The sequence below is a fragment of the Pseudophryne corroboree genome, chromosome 6, assembly GCF_028390025.1.
Source record: "Pseudophryne corroboree isolate aPseCor3 chromosome 6, aPseCor3.hap2, whole genome shotgun sequence".
In the NCBI taxonomy this organism is placed as follows: Eukaryota; Metazoa; Chordata; class Amphibia; order Anura; family Myobatrachidae; genus Pseudophryne; species Pseudophryne corroboree.
Window position 1 is genome coordinate 141,753,562 of NC_086449.1, and position 19,308 is coordinate 141,772,869.

The 19,308-nt window shown below is 47.6% G+C and overlaps 1 protein-coding gene across 2 annotated transcripts in view; it reads left to right on the forward strand.

Annotated features, from left to right (window-relative positions):
• The first annotated feature begins 298 nt into the window (after window positions 1-298).
• LOC134935056 (melanin-concentrating hormone receptor 1-like) overlaps window positions 299-19,308 on the forward strand; it is a 36,546-nt gene continuing 17,536 nt past the window's right edge. The window contains exons 1-2 of one of the 2 annotated variants that reach the window (XM_063930361.1): window positions 299-373; window positions 18,508-19,208. In XM_063930361.1, coding sequence (XP_063786431.1) covers window positions 18,805-19,208 — 404 coding nt within the window. In that variant the 5' untranslated portion in view covers window positions 299-373; window positions 18,508-18,804. Of the gene's footprint in view, window positions 374-17,614; window positions 17,917-18,507; window positions 19,209-19,308 lie in introns of those variants that run through there. The other variant, XM_063930360.1, reaches the window with a different exon arrangement.

The window sequence follows — 19,308 nt, forward strand, 5'->3', positions numbered from 1 at the left end:
ATGCAATTTATCACTTTTCAAGGCTTAGTAGGGATGGCCATCGGTGGATAACCTCGATGGTGGGCAATTATCTGTGAGGGAACCATCGATAGTCCCCACTACTTTAGTATTGAGTTAGACGCGGGGCAATCGGAGCCCGGGGTGTGGCTTCATGGGTGTCCAGGGGTGGAGCTATGCTCTGTGTCCCTGACACCCTAGAGAAAAAATAAAAGAAATATTTGATAGCTCTTTATCATCGATGGCGGAAAACCATCTGGTTCTCCCCCATCGATGGTAAAAGTAGTTACCATCGGTCATAGACCATCAATAATTTTTAATCATCGATGGTCGATGGCCATCCCTAAGGCTTAGTACTTCTGGACGAGAAATAACTGTAAGTCCTGTGAGGCATAGACTTTGCCATATAAACATGGCAGCGGGGGACAGGGGTATTAATGCACTGTGTCAGTTATATCTGAACTGTGGCAGTTATTTTTAACTGGCAGCATAATGTAAAATGGTTGCCAAGGAGGAGAGTGCAGGACCTTTTGTGAGCTGCCTTATAAAAGGAAGTGCACTGTAAGGGTTTGTGAGGAGAGAACAGGAAAAGGCTCCCCCCATGGCTAACCCCCCAGGAACTTTGTTAATGGTGTTCTGTTGCAAAGACTGTCGCTGGTGGTCTAGCCAGGGAGCGGAGAAAACCAGGCCACCACTGAGCCATCCCTTCCACAGCCTCCCCAGTCGTGGGGGGGGGGGGGGGGTTTGCTGTGCTCTCCAGGGACCAGCTGGTGTCACTGGCCCAGTTACCAGTGCTCTGGCCACTGGTGCAGAGACTTGATGGAGTGACCAGTGTGAGTGCTGCTGAGCTGCTGACTACACAAAGAAGTTACCAAATGCTTAAACTAAAATAAATCTGAAAGTAAAAATTAACTAGCTACAGCTGCAGTTCCAAAAACGTGCCCAGGTCTGTTGGCACCAAAGAAAAACTGGCAGGGGGTTGGGTTTAGGGGAGGAGCAGTCTATTCTGTCTCATTTTTGGGTTGGAATCAGTCAATCGAGATTGATCCCCAAGCCAGCCATCGACAGAACACGGAATTGCCCGATAGGTGCCTGATGTATGGGCCCCTTTATATACATAGTACAGTACAGTTCACATTTGCTCACTTTTTGGTTCAATTTTAAAAGTATTTTGACCCAGCAAAAATAGCAAAGATAGAGTGTTTCTGGATGTCACACGGCCATCATAAAAAGAAGAAAGCGGTATAAACGTTAGGGGATAATACCAATGACAACTAGTATGAATGTGAAGATGACACAGATGAGTCAACCGAGGAAGCAGAGAATGGTAGGTATATCACGCTGTGAATGTTCAACTAAGTAAATGGAGAAATCCCCTCCCAGTGCAGACACACTTACTGATCACGTCGAGGTAAATGGTATGGCCTTCACTTTTTAGCTCATTTATCTTTGGTCAACAGCTTGCACTTGTCCATTTTACATGCTATTGACTCCATCGTACATACCAATGACTCCTACTGGTGTGATGGGTAATACACATTACTTATGGGGCTCTGCTGTTGGGACTAGGGGGCTAATTCAGACCCAATGGCTGCAACAGCAGCGATCGCAGCCTGAAGCCCTTAGTGTAGTGCACACGTGCGGCCGCCGCACTGCACCTGCAAACAGTGAGATGCGATCGCCTCTGCCTGATTGACAGGCAGAGGCGGGGCGGGGGCGTGCCAGTGACGTTAGAACGCCGTTGGGTGGGCCACGGTCCGAACAACACAGGCGTGTCCGCACCATTGCTGGGGCGAGCCGTGGCGGCTACGTGACATCACACGCAGCCGCTGCGACCCATAACATGGCGGGTAGCCACCTGCCACAGTAGCTAAGCTGCGCAGGCAGGGAGCTACTCGCCGGGTGCGAAAGTATCGCCGCAGTGTGATGCTTTTGCACCTCTGGAGGGGGGAGGGCATGACATGCGGGGCATACTAGCCCTGTGCAGGGTGTCCCCACTGCATGACAGAGATTCTGATCGTAGATGTGCTCATTTTAGCTCTGAATCGGGCCCTAGATTTGTATTTTTGTTAGCAATGTTCTTACATACAGTATATTGTTTCATATCCTGGGCAGAAGCTGTGGGATGCCTAGCATGTCAGTGTATGGGAATCTGAGACTGCCAGAGATTACTGACTGCATCCTCAGCCACTAATACAGGATGATGAGCTGGGAATAACAGCATAGTAGTCAGTGCAGATGGGAACTGCACCCTTGCATGATCACATATATTAGGTCATATAGCTGATCCCAGTTCATTCTGACATTAGATGTGTGTGCTCGGGGAATGACCGCTGGCAGAGAAGTGTAAGGAAAGCCGGTGCATTTACACAGTGAGGATAACATCATGCATACACTTGCAGAGCCAGCAGCAGAGTTCCATATTGATCACCACAGCTGGAGGTATGTTGTATCAGGTTTTGATGAGGGGTGCGAGGTGCCGATGTAACAGCATGGAAACTCCAGCAACAACTAATCAACTTGCCCCCCTCACGGCCTGATCTCACCCAGACAACAGATTTTTGTATGCATCCCGCAAGCAGAAATCAGCTACCATAAGTGCACCATGGCCCTCATTCCGAGTTGATCGCTCGGTAATTTTCTTCGCATCGCAGTGAAATTCCGCTTAGTACGCATGCGCAATATTCGCACTGCGACTGCGCCAAGTAATTTTACAATGAAGATAGTATTTTTACTCACGGCTTTTTCTTCGCTCTGGCGAACGTAGTGTGATTGACAGGAAATGGGTGTTACTGGGCGGAAACACAGCGTTTTCGGGGCGTGTGGATAAAAACGCTACCGTTTCCGGAAAAAACGCAGGAGTGGCCGGAGAAACGGGGGAGTGTCTGGGCGAACACTGGGTGTGTTTATGACGTCAAACCAGGAACGACAAGCACTGAACTGAACGCAGATGCCGAGTAAGTCTGAAGCTACTCTGAAACTGCTAAGTAGTTTGTAATCGCAATATTGCGAATACATCGGTCGCAATTTTAAGAAGCTAAGATACACTCCCAGTAGGCGTAGGCTTAGCGTGAGCAACTCTGCTAAATTCGCCTTGCGAGCGATCAACTCGGAATGAGGGCCCATATACATAGTCACTCCTACTTGCATAAACTTGTGGGGGTGAGACACTTGAATCAATCCCATAACGTCATACATTGTCCACAATCAATGTTACAATGTTTAGAACTCAATGGTTGCTAAGCTCTGTACATATTATAGTAGCCAGGGCCAATAAAATGTGTAAATGGCCCTTCCTTCTCCATGCAAGGCAATTAACTTGGTTATACGTTCCTTGATGTCCACTATTACTGGCTGGTACGTTCTCAGACTTTCCTCTGACCTTTCGGTAGATCGTCAGTGCTATATGCGGTTTTCTAGCTCACTTTATTTTTTTTGTATATACCTCATGTTTGTTTTGGTACTCTGTTTCTATGGTTTGTCCTTTTGATGATTTATTGTTAATTGAAGAAACGGCTGCACTATCTGTCGACCAGCCAACCCAACAACTGCAAAGTAAGCAGATGGTTTAATAGATAGATAAGTAAAACATGTTATGGCACTGATACAGCTTCTCTCCCATGTATGACTCATGTATGGCAGTATGCGCTACATGACAAGATAGCACGCCGATATGTCGGGCAATGTATGATCAGTCAGTGGCACTGACCGTTCTGACACCTGCAGCAATCGATATCGACAGTTGCAGGTGTCGTGGGGCCATTCACCACAGCAGGGAAAGCTCTGTCCCTGGCCTCGGCGGCTGCGGGCTGCATAGGAGATTTTGCGATAATAGCGAGATCTCGCGCATTGCCCAGTGAAGCGGCTGGGAGGAAAGACACAGTGCAGCAGCACTAAGCTGATGCACTGTGCGCTCTAGCAGGATATTCCGGAGGGGGGAGTTTTCACTCCCCCAATACATCTCACCAGTGTACATTCATGCTTCACCTAGGTAATGAGGCAAAGCAATAAATGCTAAAGCAGCACAATACGTGTCGCTATAATACATCTCCTCCATTGTTCCTCAAAGCCGTCATCTTTCACCACTGGTGTGACCATTTCACCTGGACTTTTAGTCATTCAGATGGGCATAGTCCACTTCCACCTGTTCCCTACCCCCTGCACCCTGCACAATGTTTCTGGCACTCTGTGGGGCATATTAATCAATTATTGGGTTTTAGACCCAATAATTGTAATTTCCTATTTCTCTGACGTCCTAGTGGATGCTGGGACTCCGTCAGGACCATGGGGAATAGCGGCTCCGCAGGAGACAGGGCACAAAAGTAAAAGCTTTAGGATCAGGTGGTGTGCACTGGCTCCTCCCCCTATGACCCTCCTCCAAGCCTCAGTTAGGTTTTTGTGCCCGGCCGAGAAGACTTAGGGGAGAAGAAGTGAACTCACCTGCGTGCAGGATGGATTTGCTTCTTAGGCTACTGGACACTAGCTCCAGAGGGACGATCACAGGTACAGCCTGGATGGGTCACCGGAGCCGCGCCGCCGACCCCCTTGCAGATGCCGAAGTAAGAAGAGGTCCAGAAACCGGCGGCTGAAGGCTTTTCAGTCTTCATGAGGTAGCGCACAGCACTGCAGCTGTGCGCCATTGCTCTCAGCACACTTCACACCAACGGTCACTGAGGGTACAGGGCGCTGGGGGGGGCGCCCTGGGCAGCAATGTTAATACCTTTTCTGGCTAAAAAGAATACATCACATATAGTCCCTGAGGCTATATGGATGTATTTCACCCCTGCCAGGTCTCAGAAAAACCGGGAGAAGAGCCCGCCGGAATAGGGGGCGGGGCCTATCTCCTCAGCACACAGCGCCATTTTCCCTCACAGAACTGCTGGTGGGAAGGCTCCCAGGCTCTCCCCTGCACTGCACTACAGAAACAGGGTTAAAACAGAGAGGGGGGGCACTTATTTGGCGATATGATTATATATTAAGATGCTATAAGGGAAAACACTTATATAAAGGTTGTCCCTGTATAATTATAGCGTTTTGGTGTGTGCTGGCAAACTCTCCCTCTGTCTCCCCAAAGGGCTAGTGGGGTCCTGTCCTCTATCAGAGCATTCCCTGTGTGTGTGCTGTGTGTCGGTACGTGTGTGTCGACATGTATGAGGACGATGTTGGTGAGGAGGCGGAGCAATTGCCTGTAATGGTGATGTCACTCTCTAGGGAGTCGACACCGGAATGGATGGCTTATTTAAGGAATTACGTGATAATGTCAACACGCTTCAAGGTCGGTTGACGACATGAGACGGCCGGCAAACAAATTAGTACCTGTCCAGGCGTCTCAAACACCGTCAGGGGCTTTAAAACGCCCATTTACCTCAGTCGGTCGACATAGACACAGACACGGACACTGACTCCAGTGTCGACGGTGAAGAAACAAACGTATTTTCCTTTAGGGCCACACGTTACATGTTAAGGGCAATGAAGGAGGTGTTACATATTTCTGATACTACAAGTACCACAAAAAAGGGTATTATGTGGGTGTGAAAAAACTACATGTAGTTTTTCCTGAATCAGATAAATTAAATGAAGTGTGTGATGATGCGTGGGTTTCCCCCGATAGAAAATTATTGGCGGTATACCCTTTCCCGCCAGAAGTTAGGGCGCGTTGGGAAACACCCCTTAGGGTGGATAAGGCGCTCACACGCTTATCAAAACAAGTGGCGTTACCGTCTCCAGATACGGCCGCCCTCAAGGAGCCAGCTGATAGGAGGCTGGAAAATATCCTAAAAAGTATATACACACATACTGGTGTTATACTGCGACCAGCTATCGCCTCAGCCTGGATGTGCAGCGCTGGGGTGGCTTGGTCGGATTCCCTGACTGAAAATATTGATACCCTTGACAGGGACAGTATTTTATTGACTATAGAGCACATATTTGCACTCTGGCATCAAGAATAAGTGCGATGTCCATATCTGCCAGAAGATGTTTATGGACACGACAGTGGTCAGGTGATGCAGATTCCAAACGGCACATGGAAGTATTGCCGTATAAAGGGGAGGAGTTATTTGGGGTCGGTCCATCGGACCTGGTGGCCACGGCAACAGCTGGAAAATCCACCTTTTTTACCCCAAGTCACATCTAAGCAGAAAAAGACACCGTCTTTTCAGCCTCAGTCTTTTCGTCCCCATAAGGGCAAGCGGGCAAAAGGCCAGTCATATCTGCCCAGGGATAGAGGAAAGGGAAGAAGACTGCAGCAGGCAGCCCATTCCCAAGAACAGAAGCCCTCCACCGCTTCTGCCAAGTCCTCAGCATGACGCTGGGGCCGTACAGGACCCCTGGATCCTACAAGTAGTATCCCAAGGGTACTGATTGGAAATTCGAGACGTCTCCCCCTCGCAGGTTCCTGAAGTCTGCTTTACCAACGTCTCCCTCCGACAGGGAGGCAGTATTGGAAACAATTCACAAGCTGTATTCCCAGCAGGTGATAATCAAAGTACTCCTCCTACAACAAGGAAAGGGGTATTATTCCACACTATATTGTGGTACTGAAGCCAGACGGCTCGGTGAGACCTATTCTAAATCTGAAATATTTGAACACTTACATACAAAGGTTCAAATCAAGATGGAGTCACTCAGAGCAGTGATAGCGAACCAGGAAGAAGGGGACTATATGGTGTCCCGGGACATCAGGGATGCTTCCTCCATGTCCCAATTTGCCCTTCTCACCAAGGGTACCTCAGGTTCGTGGTACAGAACTGTCACTATCAGTTTCAGACGATGCTGGTTGGATTGTCCACGGCACCCCGGGTCTTTACCAAGGTAATGGCCGAAATGATGATTCTTCTTCAAAGAAAATGGACGATATCCTGATAAGGGCAAGGTCCAGAGAACAGTTGGAGGTCGGAGTAGCACTATCTCAAGTAGTTCTACGACAGCATGGGTGGATTCTAAATATTCCAAAACCGCAGCTGTTTCCGACGACAATTTGCTGTTCCTAGGGATGATTCTGAACACAGTCCAGAAAAAGGTGTTTCTCCCGGAGAAGAAAGCAAGGGAGTTATCCGAGCTAGTCAGGAACCTCCTAAAACCAGGAAAAGTGTCAGTGCATCATTGCACAAGGGTCCTGGGAAAAATGGTGGCTTCTTACGAAGCGATTCCATTCGGCAGATTTCACGCAAGAACTTTTCAGTGGGATCTGCTGGAAAAATGGTCCGGATCACATCTTCAGATGCATCAGCGGATAACCCTGTCTCCAAGGACAAGGGTGTTTCTTCTGCGGTGGCTGCAGAGTGCTCATCTACTAAAGGGCCGCAGATTCGGCATTCAGGACTGGGTCCTGGTGACCACGGATGCCAGCCGGAGAGGCTGGGAAGCAGTCACACAGGAAAAAAAAAAAAAAAAATTTCCAGGGAGTGTGATCAAGTCTGGAGACTTCTCTCCACATAAAACAATGCTCTAAGCTTAGCAAGACCTCTGCTTCAAGGTCAGCCGGTATTGATCCAGTGGGACAACATCACGGCAGTCGCCCACGTAAACAGACTGGGCGGCACAAGAAGCAGGAGGGAAATGGCAGAAACTGCAAAGATTCTTCGCTGGGCGGAAAATCATGGGATAGCACTGTCAGCAGTGTTCATTCCGGGAGTGGACAACTGGGAAGCAGACTTCCTCAGCAGGCACGACCTCCACCCGGGAGAGTGGGGACTTCATCGGGAAGTCTTCCACATGATTGTGAACCGTTGGGAAAGACCAAAGGTGGACATGATGGCGTCCCGCCTGAACAAAAAACTGGACAGGTATTGCGCCAGGTCAAGAGACCCTCAGGCAATAGCTGTGGACGTTCTGGTAACACAGTGGGTGTACCAGTCGGTGTATGTGTTCCCTCCTCTGCTTCTCATACCCAAGGTACTGAGAATTATAAGACGTAGAGGATTAAGAACTATACTCGTGGCTCCGGATTGCCCAAGAAGGACTTGGTACCCGGAACTTCAAGAAATGCTCACAGAGGACTCATGGCCTCTGCCGCTAAGAAGGGACTTGCTTCAGCAAGTACCATGTCTGTTCCAAGACTTACCGCGGCTGCGTTTGACGGCATGGCGGTGGAACGCCGGATCCTAAAGGAAAAAGGCATTCCGGAAGAGGTCATTCCTACCCTGGTCAAAGCCAGGAAGGAGGTGACCGCACAACATTATCACCACATGTGGCGAAAATATGTTGCGTGGTGTGAGGCCAGGAAGGCCCCACGAAGAAATTTCAACTCGGTCGATTCCTGCATTTCCTGCAAACAGGAGTGTCTATGGGCCTCAAATTGGGGTCCATTAAGGTTCAAATTTCGGCCCTGTCAATTTTCTTCCAGAAAGAATTGGCTTCACTTCCTGAAGTCCAGAAGTTTGTCAAGGGAGTACTGCATATACAACCCCCTTTTGTGCCTCCAGTGGCACTGTGGGATCTCAACGTAGTTCTGGGATTCCTCAAATCACATTTTAAACCGCTCAAATCTGTGGATTTGAAATATCTCACATGAAAAGTGACCATGCGGTTGGCCCTGGCCTCGGCCAGGCGAGTTCAGAATTGGTGGCTTTGTCTCACAAAAGCCCATATCTGATTGTCCATTCGGACAGGGCAGAGCTGCGGACTCGTCCCCAGTTTCTCCCTAAGGTGGTGTCAGCGTTTCACCTGAACCAGTTTATTGTGGTACCTGCGGCTATTAGGGACTTGGAGGACTCCAAGTTGCTAGATGTTGTCAGGGCCCTGAAAATATAGGTTTCCAGGACGGCTGGAGTCAGGAAAACTGACTTGCTGTTATCCTGTATGCACCCAACAAACTGGGTGCTCTTGCTTCTAAGCAGACGATTGCTAGTTGGATGTGTAGTACAATTCAGCTTGCACATTCTGTGGCAGGCCTGCCACAGCCAAAATATGTAAATGCCCATTTCACAAGGAAGGTGGGCTCATCTTGGGCGGCTGCCCGAGGGGTCTCGGCTTTACAACTTTGCCGAGCTGCTAGTGCTACTTGGTCAGGAGCAAACACGTTTGCAAAATTCTACAAATTTGATACCCTGGCTGAGGAGGACCTGGAGTTCTCTCATTCGGTGCTGCAGAGTCATCCGCACTCTCCCGCCCGTTTGGGAGCTTTGGTATAATCCCCATGGTCCTGACAAGGTCCCAGCATCCACTAGGACGTCAGAGAAAATAAGAATTTACTTACCGATAATTCTATTTCTCGTAGTCCGTAGTGGATGCTGGGCGCCCATCCCAAGTGCGGATTGTCTGCAGTACTTGTACATAGTTATTGTTACAAAAATCGGGTTATTATTGTTGTGAGCCATCTTTTCAGAGGCTCCGCTGTTATCATGCTGTTAACTGGGTTCAGATCACAGGTTGTACAGTGTGATTGGTGTGGCTGGTATGAGTCTTACCCGGGATTCAAAATCCTTCCTTATTGTGTACGCTCGTCCGGGCACAGTATCCTAACTGAGGCTTGGAGGAGGGTCATAGGGGGAGGAGCCAGTGCACACCACCTGATCCTAAAGCTTTTACTTTTGTGCCCTGTCTCCTGCGGAGCCGCTATTCCCCATGGTCCTGACGGAGTCCCAGCATCCACTACGGACTACGAGAAATAGAATTATCGGTAAGTAAATTCTTATTTTCTGCTATTCACGCCAATAAGGAATTATTTACTGCCCAAATGTATTAAAGAACACTGACCACCCATGTGCAGTGGCCATTGGTGGGGAGGGTCCTGAAGGAACCCTCTCCTGGCAAGTTATGCAAAGTCTAGCCCATAGGCTACGGCAGATAACGCCATCTTTATATGGCGTCGGCTGTCAGGGTTCATCTCCGTACCTTGGTAAATCTGACAACTTTGTATCCTGCATAGAGAAGCGACTGCTGTCAGACATGGCGGGGGATATGCCGCAAATAATAATTGATAAATAAGCCCCCCTATGTGCTACCTTGAATGAATGAGCGAGGACAAACAAAATTGCGCTAATCATTCATTAATTTAAATGTTTAGCGATATTGTTTAGTATATACTGTAGCAATACACATGAGCAAAATGATCATTGTGGGGTGGGTATTGCTGTGCGTTCTATTCTAGTTTTTAAATCTTGTATATGTGACTTATTTACTCCTGACAATACAAATTCTTCCTGCATGTTTTTTGTTTTTGAAATATGCTGTTATCATAATCTGAAATGGAATTTAAAGTAGTCCTGGATAAAAATTGTAAATGTGGCCTCTTATGTATAAGACCAAAAAAGCTGGAGACGTGACCAAGGCAAAGTAGGGCATTTAGTAGGGCTGTTAGCAGGGTTAACGTACAGTGGGGGTCATTCCGAGTTGTTGGCTCGTTGCCGATTTTCGCTATACTGCGATTAGTCGCTTACTGCGCATGCGCATGGTACGCAGAGCGTATGCGCTTAGTTATTTTACTAAAAACTTAGCTGTTTTGCTGTGGCTTCTGCGGCGCCTTTCAGTCGCACTGGTGTTCGGTAAATGATTGACAGGAAAGGGGCATTTCTGGGCGGCAACTCAGCGTTTTCCCGGCGTTGGCTAAAAAACGCAGGAGTGTCAGGGAAAAACGCGGGAGTGTCTGGAGAAACGGGGTAGTGGCTGGCCGAACGCAGGGCGTGTTTGTGACGTCAAACCAGGAACGAAACGGGCTGAGCTGATCGCAGTGTAGGAGTAAGTCTCGAGCTACTCAGAAACTGCTAAGAATTATTTATTCGCAATTCTGCTAATCTTTCGTTCGCAATTCTGCTATGCTAAGATACACTCCCAGAGGGCGGCGGCCTAGCGTGTGCAATGCTGCTAAAATCTGCTAGCAAGCGAACAATTCGGAATGACCCCCAGTGTGTCCACTTCTGTAAAAAGAATATCACATGGTCTCTGCCAACCTACAGCCAATACTTTACATTACCCCAGCCATAGTGGGGGCCATCTCTTACCCCAATGAATCGGTTTCACCCTCTCAATGTCCTCTCTATCTCTTTAGGGACGACTTTAAAAATAAAAATTATTTATACACACATATATTATATATATATAAATAATTAATTATGATTACTTGTAAACACTGACATACACAATGCAACAGATTTTTTTGTTTAAATGAAACAAATCTAATCTCTCTCTCTCTCTACTGGTATCTTTCCTTCTCTGTGCAAGCATGCAGTGATTACTCCCATTCTGAAAAATAAAAGCCCACAATTCTGACTCAAACTCTCTCTCTAACTACCGTCCCATCTCTCAGCTCAAATGCCCCTCCAAGCTACTACAGAGACTCGCCTACACTCGCCTCACACACTTTCTTAACTCCCACAACTTATTGGACCCACTTCAGTCAGGCTTTCGTGCTCAACACTCCACAGAGACGGCACTGACTAAAGTAGTGAATGATCTAGTCAATGCCAATTCTAAAGGCCATTACTCACTTCTTATTCTTCTAGATCTCTCTGCTGCCTTTGACACTGTTGACCATTCTCTTCTCATACAAACACTACAATCCCTAGGTCTTCAGGACTCCACCCTTTCTTGGTTCTCATCCTACCTTTCTAATCGCTCTTTCAGTGTTCGCTTCTCTGATTCCACCTCCTCTTCGCTACCTCTATCAGTTGGAGTACCGCAAGGCTCAGTCTTAGGTTCTCAGCTTTTCTCAATATACCTCATCCCTGGGTAAACTAATCAGCTCCTTCGGATTTCAGTATCATTTGTACATTGATGATACTCAGATCTACCTATCCTCCCCAGATTTGTAACCATCTGTATTGGCTTGTGTCACTGAATGCCTTTCATTTCATCTTGGATGTCATCTCGCCACCTCAAACTCAACATTTCCAAAACAGAATTAATTATATTCCCACCAGCCAAGAGTAGTTACCAACCTGATATCTCCATAACTATTGACAACCTGACAATCTACCCTACCCCACAAGCTCGCTGCCTAGGTGTCATCCTTGACTCTGAACTGTCATTTGTGCCACACATTCAATCTGTCTGTAAATCATGTTACATGCATCTAAAAATATATCCAAAATACGACCATATCTTATATAAGACACTGCAAAAACTCTGATACATGCTCTCATTATCTCCCGCATTGATTATTGCAATAGTCTTCTTACTGGTCTTCCCAAAAAAAGACTCTCACCAATTACAATCCATTTTGAATGCAGCTGCGAGGCTAATCTTCCTAGCAAGACGTTCGTCGTCTGTGGATCCACTCTGTCAGTCCCTCCATTAGTTACCGGTATTCTACCGTATTCAATTTAAAATACTGAAACTCACATATAAAGCTATTAACCAAACTGCACCATCATACATCTCTTCACTTATCTCAAAATATCTCCCAACTCAACCATTCCGCTCTGCACAAGATCTGCGTCTCTCATCTGCACGGATCACTCGCTCCTATTAACAATTGCAGGACTTTCCTTGGGCAGCACCCACCCTCTGGAATGTCCTCCCATGCACGATAAGACTCTCCTCTAGCCTTCAAACTTTCAAGCGTCCCCTGAAAACTCACCTCTTCAGGCAAGCCTATTAAATTCCTGAAGCGCCCACATGACCTTCAGAAGCATTCATATCTAATTACATCCCATCAGGACTGTCTTTGCAATGTGGAAGGACTGCTATGCTATAGATAGAGCCTATCTATGGGCCTAATTCAGACCTGATCACTTAGCTGCGTTTTCGTACCGCCTGCAATCAGGTCTGAACTGCGCATGCGTATGCACCGCCATGCGCAGGCGCGTCAGTCCGCAGCGACGGGATGGTGCGAGAAAAGCGATCGAACGGGTGATCGCAAGGTGACTAACAGAGGCCGTTTGTGGGTGGGAACTGACCATTTTTAAGTAGTGTCCAGAGAAACGCAGGAGGGACCAAGCGTTTGAAGGGAGGGTTTATGACGTCAGCTCCGGCCCCAATCATCGCACTGGAAGAGGAAGTCCTGGGCTGTGCAGAGACTGCACAAACTTCTGTTTGTGCAGCTCTCCTGCACATGCGATCGCACCCCTGCACAGCGATTTCCCCCTCCCCCTATAGGCGGTGACTACCTGATCGCAGGGATGCAAAAAATGCACCCTAGCGATCAGGTCTGAATTAGGCCCTATGTGTATACTCCCTATTTTCCTATAGATTGTAAGCTTGCGAGCAGGGCCATCCTACTTCTTTGTCTGTCTGTTTTACCCAGTTTGGCTTAACACTGTTGTTTCCAATTGTAAAGCGCAATGGAATATGCTGCGCTATATAAGAAACTGTAAATAAATAAATAATAATAAATAAGGTACGCCAATGAATGTACCATATGCAAGCAAGACAATGCAGATATACAGGGCCGGTTCTAGACCTTGTGGCGCCCAGGGTGAAAGTTTCCTGTGGCGCTCCCCCCCCCCCCCCCGGTAAAATAGAGCTGGTGCGCGCCGAAGGTGCGTGGTCAAAAATAGGGGCATGGCTTCATCATAGGGAAGGGGCATGGCCACAGTTGCCCCCTTGTGCCCCCCTGTAGCTGTTCTCCCAGTAGTTGTGCCCCCAGCAGATGTGCCCCCAGTAGATGTGCCCCCAGCAGCTGTGGCCCCAGTAGATTTGCCCCCAGTAGCTGTGCCCCCAGTAGATTTTCCCCCAGTAGCTGTGCCCCCTGTAGTAGTGCCCCCAGTTGATTTGCCCCCAGTAGCTGTTCCCCCTGTAGCAGTGCCCCCTGTAGTAGTGCCCCAGTAGTTGTGCCCCCTGTAGATTTGCCCCCAGTAGCTGTGCCCCTGTTGTAGTGCCCCCAGTAGCTTTTCCCCCGTAGCAGTGCCCTCTGTAGTAGTGCCCCCAGTATGTGCCCCCTGTAGTTGTGCCCCCTGTAGCAGCGCCGCTTGCAAACAAGAGAAACAAAACAAAATAACAATACTTACCAGCCCCGCTCCTGCTTCTGGACCGCTGCTCCTTTCTATGGGAGAGACGTCATGACATCTCTCCCATAGCAGCGCCATACTAACACTAGGGGTCAATTATGACCTCTAGCGTCAGTCAGTGACACCGGCTGCAGCGGGCGCCCACACAGCCCACGGCGCCTGCTGCAGTCGGGGAGAGGGGGTCAGGAGTAGCGTCTCTTGCCGCGGCGGCGCCCTCGGAGTAGCGGCGCCCCAGGTAAAAAACCTGCTTGCCCGTGGCAAGAGCCGCTACTGCAGGTATATTACTTTGGGATGTAGTTATGTCAGAAGACCGCAGGTCAAAATACCTCTACCTACATCCCGCCCTCTCACTATCCCGATGGTCAGCATGCCGACCAACAGGGACTATTTCCACTCGTGGGTGTCCATGACAGCCATAGAGTCTGAATAGAACCTGTGGTGAGCGCAGCGAGCCACCAAGCCCGCAGCATGGCAAATGCAGCAATCCCACAAGGGGCTTCATTGCACTCGCCCCTCCCTTAGCCGGCATCCTGCGGCCGGCAGCTTGGTGTCAGGATGCTGAAGAGATTTAGGGTTAGTTTAGTTGATAGCCCCTGTTGGGATTTTAGGCTTTCGCATCTCACTGTGTGCGCGCGTACAGTGCGGCTGCTGCACGTGCGCACAAGGCATAGGGCTTCAGCATACGATCGCTGCCGTTGCAGCGACCAGGTCTGATTTAGCCCCATTGTACTGAATTTGATCACCGGGCTTCTGCTTGCAAATGTAACAAATCACCTCCTTGCAGTCGATTGAGACTGGGCCGATTGGAACAAATTAAGGATGCTTTGGTCCGGTATCCAGTACTTACCTTATTAAAGTCTTTATGTATGAGAAAGATTCACTCTTCATTCTTTTTCAAAAATGAAGACAGAAATAAGTCCATTCAGACTGGAATTTCCCTGTCTCACTTCTCAAAAAAAGACGGGAAGACTTGCTCAACAATTGTGTCTTTATATCTCCTCAAGAGTAAATGTGCCATCCAGCTACTTGATAGTTTATTGTATTACCGATATTCTTACTTTTATGGACAGTGAAGCAGCAAAGAGCTACTTGGATATATCCGTAGCTCAAGAGATGGGGTTTTTCTTTCTACACGTTGGACAAGCCTGTGCAAAGCACCATTACTGATACTCTTAATCAGTGTCGGGCTGGGGCATAAAGGGCCCACGGGGGGAATGCAGTGGTGAGGACCCATGTTTAGTGCTGTGGACTCTCTCACAGAGGTTTGGCTATCCATAAAAGAGTGCATGGTCTGGCCCCTTAATAAATAAATAAATATATATATATATATATATGTATAGTAAATACTGCTAGCGCATACATAATAATATATCAGATTAATAACAGCAATGCACTGTAGAAAATACACCATAGTCCTGTGCAGTATAAGGTAACATATGTATAATGTATAATAAGTGCACGGTCTTGAACCTGATCCCTAGTAGAGTAGGTGAGATCCCAGGCAGTGGGGCCCACCGGGGGTTTCCCTTCTGGGCCAGTCCAACCCTGCTCTTAATATTAAATCACTTTGTTTCGAATCCATGTTTTTCCTGTTAACTGATTCACCCATATATTCTTTGATTTTTGGATATCCAAGCCTAGAGTTTAGGTACATGATTATCTGATCCATTAAAGCTAACTATTGTGGTAAATACTGCATCCAATCAGTTGCACAGCAGTACAAGGATTACATGGATGTTTCTGAGGACTTCTACTTTATATCTGTGCCATAGATCTTGTTCCTGGTAATAAAAATCCTGACTACTTTATAGTCTCTGTACACTCATGAATGCTATGGAAGCATATATTGCAGAGAATTTAAAGCAGAAATTGATAAGGCCATCCATATCACCCCTGGAAGCCCGGTCTCTTTTGTGACTTACATCCATGAATCCATTGTAGAGGTCTGAAACAAATCACTGTAAAAAAGAGTGATCAGTTACTCGTGATCACACATTTTTGATCAGTTAAAAGGGCAACCATTTTTTCCATGATTGTTTTGCTTGAAGCATAAGACTTAATAATTTACATTCATAAAAGAATTTGTATAAAGAGAAAAATAGGGAGATAACGGAAAATAAGGAATAGAGGGGTAAATGTATTATAGCGGCAGGCATCGTGCCGCTATAACACTTCCTGCTTCGCCTCATCGACAAAATGTACTAACTTGTCTGCTGAATTTCGCTCCCCCCTCTGGCTATGTCCCCCTGAGCGCACAGCGCATCAGCTCAGCGCTCATGCGCTGTGTCTCCCTGCCCGGCCGGCTCCTCTGTGCATGTGCGGGATCTTGTTACTCACGTGAGATCCCCAGCGCGATCCAGAGCCGGCACCCGCCACAGCCAGGGACAGCTCTGACCCTGCTGTGGTCTATAGCCATCGACACCATGTAGCTGTCGAAATCAGCAGCTCCAGGTGTCGGGATGGTTAGCATACATTGCCCACGCATATTGGCCTGCTATCTTACAGATAGCAGCGCTGATATGGACAAGGGCTCAGTGCGCTGTACCGCTTCCCCCCTATAGCGACTGTTCTTACATTTACCCGATTGAGAGAAAGAGGGATAGAACAGGTTAGGGTTGGAATCCCGGCGGTCAGCATACCGACGCCAGGATCCTGGCCGGCAGGGAAGGGAGGGGGGCGCAATGAAGCCCCTTCGCGCTTGCTGCGCTCGCCGCCACAGGCTCGGTGGCTCACTGCGCTCGCCACGGGTTCTATTCCCACTCTATGGGTGTTGTGGACACCCAGGAGTGGAAATAGCCCTGGGCCCCCGGCGTCGGTATGCTGACCGACGGGATCCCGACCAACGGTCACCTGACTACATCCCAATAGAAAGGGATTAAAGAAAGATAAATGGAGAGAACGGAACATAGTGAGAGAAAGGGAGAGAATGGAAGACAAGGAATAATGGAAAGGAAAAGAAAGAGGGAAGAAAAAAGTAGGGAAACTGAAGAGTGACAATAAAGAGATACAATTAAGGGGGTTGAAATAGAGGGAAGGTGGAAGGTGTACTAAGAAAGATAACTGGAGAGGATAGTGATTGGAAATGGACAGGAAATGAATGATAGTCAGATAAGGTGGCATAAATGATATTGGGATGGAATGGAAAGAGGTATGAGGAGAGAGAGAAAGAGAGACAGGGAGAAAATAAAGAAAATATATGGAGCTAGGACAGAGGTAGAGAAAGACAGAGAGGAGCACAGAGGGGATTAACAGAATGAAAAAGGATGAATGGGAGTAAAATATGGAAGGAAAATAAAATAAAAGTGTAAGTAAACAAATAATGAATGGAGGGAATAAAAGGAGTTATAGTTAATGGTACAGAAGGAATAACATGAGAAAGTCAAATGAATAAGATGTAACGGAACAAAAATACGGCATAAACAACTATATTGAGCTAGAAAGGCAGGCATATTAAAGACAGACAATAGAGTGAAGAAGAAAGCATGAGATGGGCAATAGACGAAAATGAGAGATAAGAGGTATGAGAGAATGCAAGTGCTAGGAGAGAGAATGGAAAACAGGATAGAGACAACTGTAAGCACCGAGAACCAGAAGCGTTATAAAAGAGGATAGGCAATGCAAGTGACATGAAATGGAGAGTCAGAAAAGGTGACAGAGAGGAATAATAGATACTGCGGAATGAAAGAGGTGGGATGAAAGGAGAGGGCAGAAACAGGGAGCTAAAGAGAGGGCAAATGGGCGAGCGGAGGGAGAGAATAGTCAAGTAGAAAGCAGGGGGAGGAGAGACAATACACAAACTGAATGCAAGAAAAAGCAGGAAGGAAAGATGGGTTTATTAGTAGAGGGGGAGGGAAGCACAGAGGGGTAGCTATAAGTAGATTACGATGTACATTCCTTACCTATTCCCTCCTTTCCTTCCTATTTACCCGATACTTCCAATCAAGCCACAGGTGATTGGAGCAGGGATCCAGTGTCTGTGTTACATACTTACACGCAGACACTCATACGCTCACAGGCACAGCTGTGGGAGGTAAGTCACAGGCACAGAAATGTATTTGGATTTGTAAATTTGGTGTGTATGGCGCATACATCACAAGTTATGTATGGATTGTGTTGCACTTGCAATAAGGACCAATGTATAAATGTATTACTGTGGTATACATGCCTTTTGTACCCACTGAGCTACGTGTCAATAGAGTGTGAGACACACACACACACACACACACACACACACACACACACACACACACACACACCGTATACAAGTGTGTGTGTCAGTGCGTATATTATGCAGAATGAAATGTTCGGTAGTGAGTGAATCACATGCTGGGTTAATGCAGTGCCACTACAGTGTCTGGAGCTGCTGTATTGTATAGGTCATGTTGTGTAGTGTTATACTGTACATTGTCACAGCAGAGTGTATTTGTGTACATAATCAGGTAGGGGTGTACTGGTAATGAAAGCAGGATGGATGTGCTGTATACAGTATGTGTAACGTTATTCGGAAGCTCGCGTATGGCTGACATTTCTGTGGGAACAGAAGGGGACTCATACAGGTGTCATGTCTCTGCGTGGGAGGGAGGTGATTACTGTCTATCTGACCCTTATATTTCTGCTTTAGGTCTGGTACACTGAAGGGACAATGAGAAGCTGAAGAAAAGAGAGGGGAGGCTAAATCTATCCCCACATATAACAGGACACAGTGGACAGCAGACAGAGAAGGATTGTGAGAATGAGGGGGTCTCTCTGTATGTATGTATCTTTATAGCACCACGGCTAAAGGGGGCTTTCAATTTGAAGCTAAAAGAAAAACCAAACACAGGGAACGCTCACATGGGATAGACTGTAAATTATCAAGAGAAGAGAAGCTGACAATCTAAAATATGTGAAGGAAACAAAAACTTACATCATCTCCTACATGCTCTTAGCTTCCCATTTTTCACAAATACCCCTTTTTGGCAGCATGACACCTTCCCTACCTTGGATGCCTACATCTCTGCCCCCTGCCTCAGGTGTGGTGTCGCTACGTGGTCCCGGGTGGGGAATATTATATGGGATGATCTGTGGTTGTGGTGTCTTGTGCAATGGACTGGTCCTAGTGGTGCTACTGAGCTGCCGACAAACCTTGGTGTCTGACCTGTACGTGGTGAACCTGGCCTTGGCTGACCTCCTTTCCTTACTTGGGATGCCCCTCCTTATCCATCAGCTGCTCCATGATAGAGGTTGGGTCTTTGGTGATATACTGTGCCGTGCTGTGACTGCCCTGGACCTCAACAACCAGATCACTGGTGTAGGCATTATCACTGCTCTCTGCGTTGACAGGTAACAGTCCGGGAGTTCACGGGTGATTGACCAGATATGAAGGCTGAGAGTCAGCAACCACTTGTAGTGCAGGGTGTCTGCTGCAAACTGTCCACTCATG